Genomic DNA, 10,017 nt, shown 5'->3' with positions numbered 1-10,017 from the left:
TTTTAAAGATTTAGTTGAACATTAAATTGTTATAAATATATAATATTAAAATAAGATATGAAAAATGTGTATTATCTTGCTAATAACTATAAAATTGCTTGCAACTTTAAATTTAGGGTGAAAGACAAGTACTTTAAAACCCGTAAGTAGAAAAATGCATCTGATTTTTATTAAAATTTTTTATAAGAATTAATTTTTTTAAAGCCTTATTTTTTCTAAAACTTTAAAAGCGGTTTATTTGAAGAATGATAACCTATTTTAATTGTTTTATTAATTGATGAATTGGAATAGTTTTAAAGATTAATTCACATATATTTAGAACAAAAGAAAAAGACGAAATTGCTGGCAAATATATAATATTTATTTATAAAATAATTAATTCCTAATGAAAGACATGTCAAAACTTAGAAAAACAAATTTTAGATACATAACAGACACTTATATTGATCACATATTTTGGCCCCATTTGTGGAGGTGTCCTTTAATCACAGTTCCAGATTCTCGTGCATTCTAAAAAAGTATTTAAAATAAAGAGAAGTCAATGAAATGTCTTTACAAAGACTAAGAAATATAAATATTACGTCAAAATTTGAAATGTTAATATTCAAGTCTTTACAAGTTATTAAAAACGTTGTTACTATGAGAGTAAATTAAGTTAATGGAGTTTTTATCGTTAATATATTTCATTACTTTGCCTATCTGATGGAAATTAATTAAGAAGTAAAAAAACAATGAAAACATATTAGTTAGGGTTGCTCTTATATAACTTTAAAAATCCTTATCCGTTTTTTATCCTTAATATGTGCACTTTTTTGTGTGAAAATATAATATCGGTACTGTAAACTATTATGCCGTAAATATTTGCTGTAACTTTAATGTGCTAATAAGTTGAATTATGAATTTTTTAAAGTTAAATCTCAGTATCGTGCTAAATTAAGAAGTATTAACTAACACGTTAATATGGTGCAACTTGACGCTTTTTGAAATTTACCTCAATTTGCGCGATATTGCAGTTAAAGCTGCATGCAGAAAAAAATTCTACTAAAATCTGTACGGTAATGACATTTCAAGTAAAAAAAAAGAAAAAAAAGAAGCATAATTCTGGTTAATAAAAACAGAATAAATGGTATTTAAACCATTCATTTCGTAATTTTCCGCTCAAACGGTAACCGTTTACCGGAAATTTTACTTTTAAATTAATATTTCTTATTGCAACACATTTAGTAAAAAACTACAAAACTGAAAAGTAAAGAATTATTTTTATGCCATGCTCTAAGTCAGTGCTCTCCAACCTTTTTATTGCTATGACCCGATTAACGTTTGATAATTTTACCGCAGCCCTCTGAGAGGGGGTCTGTCGATTATTTATATTTTAGATTGCTTTCATTTAATAATTCTATTGTATTTAAACATGGCTTCAAAATAAAATGCAATTATAAAAGCAGATTTGTGCGTCTTTCGGGGACGTCCCTCAGTTCACGGTTAATTTCTCGTTCACAGAAAGTTGTAGAAACGTGGGAGAAATACTCCACAGTAAATAAAGTGTAAATAATTTAAGGTTCCTTGGGCGGCCCGGGGGTTGGAGAACTCCGCTCTTAGGCATCATGATGAAATTACCAAATTTTACCACATTTACTAAATTTTATCACTTTCTTAAAGCCATATTTTGTTGTTAACATTACCAAAACCATTATTAAAGTAAAACCTTCCGAGTTATTCGATGATCCCCTAGAGCCAGAAACATGGTAAATTTTACCATGTTCTGGTAGTTTCGACCAGAATTAGCGTGTTAAAACACATGGTTGAAGCAGATTTTTAACCACGGAACTTTGCCATCATCCTTGCATAGTTTCTATATATTTCATAGCTATCCTTTGTTTATTTAAATAGTTTAGTAAGTTTCTTGAATATTTACACAGTACTAACTATATACGCTAAATTGTGTATTTTTTATTTCTAGAAATTTTGATGTAAGAATTATTAATAACTGCTATTAAAATTTTTTACTGTTATAAGAATTATTAACAGTTATAAGAATTATTTAAGTAGTGTATCAAATATCCATATTATATTCTCACCTATAGATCCATAAATTTACCAAATTAGAGGCTTTCCAATGATACCAGCTCCAAGAATACCGGGTGCTCCAAGAATGGCTCCATGGCCAACTACGCTGCTATATGAGGAAACGCTGGGTGCAATAGCTGGAATCAAAGGAGCTAAGCCAAGGGCAGGGGCAATAGCTGGTACTACGGGAGCAACTGCTGGAGCTATTGGTGGGGCGTAAGGGCTGTTGATGACTGCGGCTGCTGGGGCGCTGAGGGCGGTTCCTTGTTCATTTGTGCTGACAGAAGCTCTGAATCCTGCAGCGTCAGCAACATAGCTGACTTTTCTAGCTCTTCCGTCGACGTCGGTGAGAGTGTATGATCCAATTTTATTTCCAGCGGCGTCTCCACTTTCTGATCTAGAATTGGTGGCTCCAATTCCATCAGCGATTCCATAGCTAAATGCGTAATTTCCTAAACCCTATTGAGAAGATACCATAATTAAAAACCTAATTGTATAAATGGTGTATATAATGGAATATTAATTTCTCAGAGGCAGTGAAAGCAAAAAAAGCGAAACGATAAGCTGTTATAGTTCAATAATCCTGCTTAAAAGGGAACTTTGTCGCTTAAAAGTATAGATGTACAATTAAAATAATATATGATCTGATATCTTTTCATCAAGATATTCAACCGATAAAATTATGATTAAAATGAAATAGTTGGTAATTTTTGAACACTTGAGTTTTTATGTGCGACTCAAAAAAAACTCTTATTAAAATAGTGTTTTTTTTTTTTTAAATTAAAATTTTTTTTTTATTCAAATGAATATTTTTTTCCTGTTAGCACTTGATTTTTGAAAAGAATGAAAAACAATTGCTTGATATAAAAACAGCTCTGTTTCAAATTATCGAATTCTTGTAATTCGCTTGACGTATTTGTCACGCGAGGTCAACATGTGCTAAAAAGAGTATAAATATATCTACAAGTTATTACTTTGTAACGCTTTTTAATGCAATAATAGTTTTCCTATTAGCGCAGGCGGAAATAAAATTTAAGAATATGACAAGCCTGATAAAATCATAACATCGATGTTTTGCAGTTGGCAAAGTATCTTCAAATATATGCTACTTAAAAATAAATTAATAGTTTTTCTTTTGCTTTGTTTTTTAGTACAAAGTTTTATTTTTAAGTTCCTAATTATGATATGATGTAAAATAATATCGAGTTTATACTGTTTTTTTTTTTTGCGAAATCGTCTTTTCCATGATTGAGGAAGATATTTCTTAGAATTATAAAAATATATGGGACTGATTTCATTGACTGATATTATTATTTTTTCTTTGTCAAAATTCTTAAGAGTATGTCAACTCGATGTCTTCCGTACAATAAAAATGTTAAACGTTTTTTTTTCTTACTTTCATCATTACATTAAGAGAAATAACAATTCCTACGTTATGTTTTCTTAAACAATTACAATTACAACAGTTACATTTTTTTTAAAACTTTTACCACATATTAAGAGAAATAACAATCCTTACGTCTTGTTTTCTCACGTTACTGCTTACTCCTGTGCTAAGAAGAGGAGCTGATAGAAGAACATTGGCGTTTACAGCTGCAAGTGCAACGCACAAGATAATTGTCTACAAAAAAGAGAAACCAATATCCATTATTTTATTGAATTAATAAATACTCAAAAATATTTTTTGATACAAAAATTTTGCCTATTCTAATGATTTCTTTGGTTCCATGAAAAAACATATACTCCACATTTTTAAATTTCATTCCTCATATGTTAACTAAAATTCCTGCACATCATTCATGGCAACATTTCTAAGTTATGATGCCATTTCAGTAGTTGTAGAGTTATGAAATAATCTATCAATAGATTTATCAATAAATAAATAATAAATAGTCAATAGATTAGTAGTTTCTTAACAACTACAGTTGTTTTAGAATTGCGTAACAATTTCTTTAAATATGATTTTAAAACCTTGGCCGAAATGAAGTAAAATAATTGCACACATTAATGGTCACAAATTAGTATTAAAGGGAAGAAGGAATAAGAACGATATCAATATTTATCGAATCAATAAAGAGGTAAGCCTGATGAAAAATATTAAGCATAGTATGATTGCATAAAGAAATTGGTATGCACTTCGAAGGAAAACCTTTCAACACACCTGCTTTCTGTGACAATCGAACAGGTTATTTTGCTTTCTGTTCCGCCTTTCTCAATGGTGTTTCGATAAATTTAGGTATCGTTTTTATCTTTTTTTCCGTTTAAATATCAGAATCCTGATTTGTCTAGTTTTGAAAAACTTTATTTTTGATAAAGATTCTAAAAATATACATTATGAGCGATTTACAAACCAAACTACTAAAATAATTTTCAAATTTAGCATTGGTAATTTTTGTCTTTAGAATAAATAAAACATGATTTAATGTTTCCTTTGTCAATAAATGAAAAGTTAGTGAAAAACACAATTTTTCTCTGAACAGTAAAATGAATAGATTATTTCTTGATCGTTCTTTGACATCCAATTTTAAACCTTTTTTACAGAAATAAAAGTAACATATCAGTGAACTTCAAAATTATTCTCTAGTAATATTTTATAGGTGGTACAATATTTGAAAGTTAATCTATTTTATGTATATGTGATGAATGCAGATGGTTACAATCTATCCATTAATTTTAAAAAATCTATGAAAGATTATTTTAATGCATTAATATATTAAATTTAATATTAAATATTTATACAATTATTTCAGTAAACAAAATATAAATATACAGTTTTTTAATATTTGAAGAAAAATTCTGAATGGGACGTTGGCATTCGTGTTCATTTTAAAGGAATGTCTCATACGGGGGGTGAAATTATTCATTGATAATTCAGATGTCTCTGATTCATCGATAATTTATAGGTCTCTTTTTTATTTTTTTATTTGTTTTCTTTCCCTTATATCATTTCAAAATCGAAAAATTTCTTATTTATGGGTCAATGATTAATTAAACTGAAGTATGGCTTATTTCCAATCTATTTCTATTGATAGAATTTAAGCTAATTAAGGTTATGTATTATAATATTTTAAAGAGATTATTAGAAGCTATTAACTTAAGATACAACTTTATATTGTCAAACAATGTTTTAGGCCTTACTATTTCTATAATATAAATTTAGCAACTGATTAAAATAAAGATATTTTTACGAATTATGCTGATATTTTTCCTCTGATCTTTTTTGTGAGAACGTAAGGATATTTCTTATCTTTCATGTTATTAAAATGTAATCTATACTTAATAGTTTCGATAATTATGACAGTATTTTCTACAGTAAAAATATCTTCATTTTAAAAACAATTTATGCTAAAAACAATTTCAGGGGATTCATTATTTTATTATTATTCATTTTAGTAATACTGATGTTTTTTTTATACATAATCTTTAATAAATGTTATTTGTTAAAGCAATTTTTTAATATTTTTAAAGAGGCTATTTCACAATGAGAATAAACTTTGGGGAAATTACCGTACTGTATAGTAAAGATATTTCTGGTAATAAAACCAAAATATACGGTATTTAAACTATTCATTTGGTAGTTTTGCCGTTCATATGGTAACTGTTTTACCGGAAGTTCTGGTTTTCATAATTATAGTTTGTTTACTATAAATTTAGTAAAAAATATATAACTGAAAAGTAAATTTAACCGCATAGATGGTTTTTATGCCATGCTCTAAGTTATCATGATAAAATATGACCAAATTTCCAACTTTTATCCCATTTACCATATTAACACATAAAATAAAATTAGATTTTATTGTCAATTTTACAAAAATCATTACAAAAGCGCCTTAGTAAACATTTCCATGCTTTTTGGTGTTCCCATACAGTTAGAAATACTGTAAATGTTACCATATTTTGATAGTTTTGACCATGCTTTTTTTCTCATTGCAGTCATAACAATATGTTAATCTTCTTTAAAAATAGTACTGCCAAATAAAAAGTTTTGAACATAAAACATATAAGGTATGAGAAAACTTGTTTAAATAATGTGAATTTTATGGGAATTTTTTCTACAAAATGATACGCAAGACAAACTCGAACATTTTATATAACATACATTAAAAGCTGCCATCTAAATTTTAATGCTACTTAATCAAACTATTTATGAATATAAAACTTTCGATAGTTTAACAGTACTTTATGTAATTATTCAATGCATTTCATTTTATGGTTTTTACAATCATTTAAAGGTATTCTTATAATTAGCGATGCAAATTTTTAAAAAAAGTTGTAACTATTGGATTGTAAAAACTAAATCTAGAGACAGAAAATTATTGGGGCATAAGTATTTATGCCTATTATCATATATAAACCAGAACTAATATTTTCAGAAATTTCTTACCTTAGCGATCATTTTGGTGGATGCGTTCAAAGATCACCTGAGATGATATCTATTTGATGCACAAACACACCGAAACCAATCTATTTATACTTATAATCTAACGGTGCATTCAAGGACAAAGATTCCAGAAATCAGCAAAGATGGGTGGGGCATCAATTATAGTTATGCGTAAACAAGTGACAAACATCTGAATATTTTAATTTTCTTTTTATCAGAAGTGCGAGGGATTGTTTAGTTCTTCTGAAGCAGCTTCCTAATTAGCATATGCAAACTGGTTCTAACCTGATTTCTTGAACCAGATGGAACTATTCGACCTTTCTTCAACAGAATATGTTACCTTGACAATATTGCTTTCTTGTAGGGTTTGGGGTGATTTAAGTTAGTGATCACTTCATTTACACGTGATAGACTGAAGGGACGCTGGAAAATTTTTTCTTTTAAATAATAGATCGATTTGAGAGGTTTTAAAAAAAGTATTTTTTAAATTATTGAAAGGCGTGGTATTTTCTTTGATACGAAAAATTTCTTTCAAATTCATTGTTTAACTTTATTCGCTTGTTTAGTAAGAAAAATATTGCGCTTTTGTTTTTAGACAACCATTTCTTCAAATGGCTTCAAATTATGAAACTTAAAGTAAGTCTACAGAACAAAATGTGTCCTGCATAAAAAAAAAAAAAAAAAAAAAAAAAAAAAAAAAAAAAAAAAAAAAAAAAAAANACTCGAGCACACGGTCTAATGTAATGTCAAATAAACTAAAGATTTTATGTTTTAGGATTTAAAAGTTTTATGGTTAAACATAAAAAAATATTGATTGATTCCATCACATATGTAATGATGAAGACACACGGTGGTTCTTGATTTCTGAAAGTTATAGTTAAATTTAAACCACTTAATAAAACTTTTCGGGAAAGCTTGCTTGATTTGTGAGATAGCAAATATTTTCATGTTTTATCTCTTTTTATAGAGAAAACATCAAGAAAAAAATATAACGAATATCATTCATTTCTTTTTACTTACTCGTATCCCATTTAGTCAATCCATAAAACATCAGTTAAAATCTTTGCAAGCAGGCATAACTGATAAAAAATATAAGCAATATGAATGAAAAAGTTTATTTATTCTTTAGAAATTTAAATCGTCATTTCATACATAACAAAACTGTTTTTATTTTTCTTCTGTTAACTTAACTATAAAAGCAACTAAATAATGATATGAATTTATTATTGCTTTGAAAAATAAACTGCCTTACATAAACTTATTATGATTATGTAATGCTCGCTTAATGATGACTGAAAATTAAGAATAAAATTTAGGGTTCACCCTTATTTTTTACCTTAGAAAATTATGAGCTTCTATTGCTATTGATTTGCCTATGAAAACAAAGATTTGAAGTAATTTTCTATGGGTAATAAATTATTTTGCTCAACTTTATTATGCTTAGGTAGTTTTATTTAATAACAAGTTCAAATAATTAAAAAATATTGAAATTCACCATTCAAATCAATCTTTTACTGCAGAAATGTAATGTACACCAAGCTTTTTAGTTAGCTTCTAGATATGAAAATTATTTGAATAATTAAATGCAAGAAAAAGGAAATGAAACGTAATCAGTTAATCTTAAAAGATATAATACAGATTTCACAATTAAGGAATAAAATCGATGTCATTTATACACATATTCAGGATTCATCAATGTAGGGGTAGTTGCTACTTTTTTTCGGAATTCAGAGCATGAACACACCCTTGTCCAATTATCCTTAGAATTTCTTTCTTAAACCCAAACCTCAAGAGATGTAATATCATAAAATAGCCACAATTTGGAATAGGTAAAGTCAAATAAAACATTACTTGATGATCTATTTTCGGATCGATAACAGCAATACAAGACCCCAAACTTATGACTTGAAAGTGAGCATCTATAATTTATCAGTTTAAAAGCTGTGGCCAGTTTACTACCAGCCTGCCCAAGAGATCCAGCTACCTGAGACCGGTACAATATATAAATGTTTAACTTTCTTTACATATTACTATCCGAGACCACTTCAGTATGAAAATAAGAGCCGCGAAACTCAAGGAATAGAGCGTTCGTTTTCCAATGAAATGAACCGGGTATGAATCCCAGTGATGGCTAGTCGTTACGAATTCCGCATTCGGCTTGCGCCGACCACTCTGCAGACGTAAAATATTCTCAGTGGTAGACGGATCATGGGTTAGAGTAACTATGGGAGGTTTTCGTGGTTTTCCTTTCCATGTAACGCAAATGCGTGTTAGTTCCATAAAAAAGTCCTACACGAAGGCAAAATTTCTCCCAATACTTGTTCCAGGAGCTCCCTTGTCTTCTGGAGTGGGTTCCAAATTACAAGGCTACAAAGTTGAACATTAGTAGTCGTAAACCCAAATAATTGGGTCAGCTGTTCAACGGCAGTTATAAAATATGTGAAGAAAGTTGAACTTTTACTATTGCAATATTTGACATAAATGATCTTACAACATGTGAAATTAACATTTTAATGTGAAATTATGTGAAATTAACATTTAACATAAAAAGAGCAGTAGTATAAACGTATATACATGTACATTATACAGCTTTGCACTTTATTAGTAGTTTAGCCCTTCAAACACTGATTCCTGGTACCAAAATTTATCCACCATGCATCTCTTCTATACAGGAGAACTATTCCATCAATGCAGGATTCCATCAATGCATCAATGTTGCATCTTCTCGGCTCATAATTTTTATACATTTATTTTCTCGGCTCATAAGATTTTATACGAGATTTAATAATTTTTCATTCGCAATAATTTTTCAAACTAATCTATGAAACTAAACGGTTCTTATGAACATTTATTGTGCTTTTAAATGGTGATTACTTTCGTATCAGAGCTTTATTATGAGTTCATACCTGCTGGATACAGTTAATTTTTTTTCCAATAAATAGCCAATGACCTGAATAAGCGACTTGAATCTTTTTTAAAATAAGGTTCTAAGAATGCTTCTACCAATTTGTCTAAAGATTAATTCATTTAATGGTGATTAAATTTTTTGAATTTTCGGTAATGTCAAAGAAGTTGTATTTTGAAATTTGTATTTTCTCACTCAATCGATGTTCACAAAATTTTGGAATTTGTCGTTTTAAATAACGCAGATTCAATTAATATGAGAACCTGTATAACTTACATTTCAAAATTTCGACTATTTTTAAATAAAATGAAGCGATTTTTTACATGGAATTTTCATTAGAGAAACGACTTTTATAATTGTGTACTAAAAGGTTTTAATTCACTTCATCAGTACCGAGATATAAAAATTATGACAATTTTTTCCATTGCATAATTAATTGGCATATTTAAGGTTAAGGCCTGAATCCATTGAGATTGAATTCTAGTTTTTGAAAATCCAATCACCAGATTAAGAGTTATTTAAGTTTTCTCTTTTTTACACACTGTAAGTTATTAGAAATACTATTTTTATTAAACACCTAAAACATTTGTGATTTTTAACAATTCGGAGTATTAACTTTTATATTTGAGTGTTTTCAAGACTGAATTACAATGTAAATCCAACT

General features: G+C 28.3%; 1 protein-coding gene across 1 annotated transcript; it reads right to left on the bottom strand.

Moving 5' to 3' along the window:
- Positions 1-339: 339 nt before the first annotated feature.
- LOC107443431 (adult-specific rigid cuticular protein 15.7-like) lies at positions 340-6,602 on the bottom strand. The gene is made up of 4 exons (XM_071178715.1): positions 6,452-6,602; positions 3,587-3,688; positions 2,079-2,526; positions 340-510 (listed from the first exon to the last, which is right to left on the bottom strand). The coding sequence occupies exons 1-3, from the start codon at positions 6,461-6,463 to the stop codon at positions 2,095-2,097; spliced, it is 546 nt and encodes a 181-aa protein (XP_071034816.1). The 5' UTR covers positions 6,464-6,602; the 3' UTR covers positions 340-510; positions 2,079-2,094.
- Between the last annotated feature and the right edge of the window lie 3,415 nt (positions 6,603-10,017).

Source organism: Parasteatoda tepidariorum, chromosome 3 (assembly GCF_043381705.1).
Source record: "Parasteatoda tepidariorum isolate YZ-2023 chromosome 3, CAS_Ptep_4.0, whole genome shotgun sequence".
NCBI lineage: Eukaryota > Metazoa > Arthropoda > Arachnida > Araneae > Theridiidae > Parasteatoda > Parasteatoda tepidariorum.
This window is presented reverse-complemented; position numbering and strand designations above follow the sequence as displayed.

Bases quoted from the DNA above. Each gene is read 5' to 3' on its own strand.
- LOC107443431 (XM_071178715.1), bottom strand. The intron at 2,527-3,586 runs GTAAGGATTGTT...TCTTCTCAATAG, and splicing joins GTAACGTGAGAAAACAAGAC to GGTTTAGGAAATTACGCATT.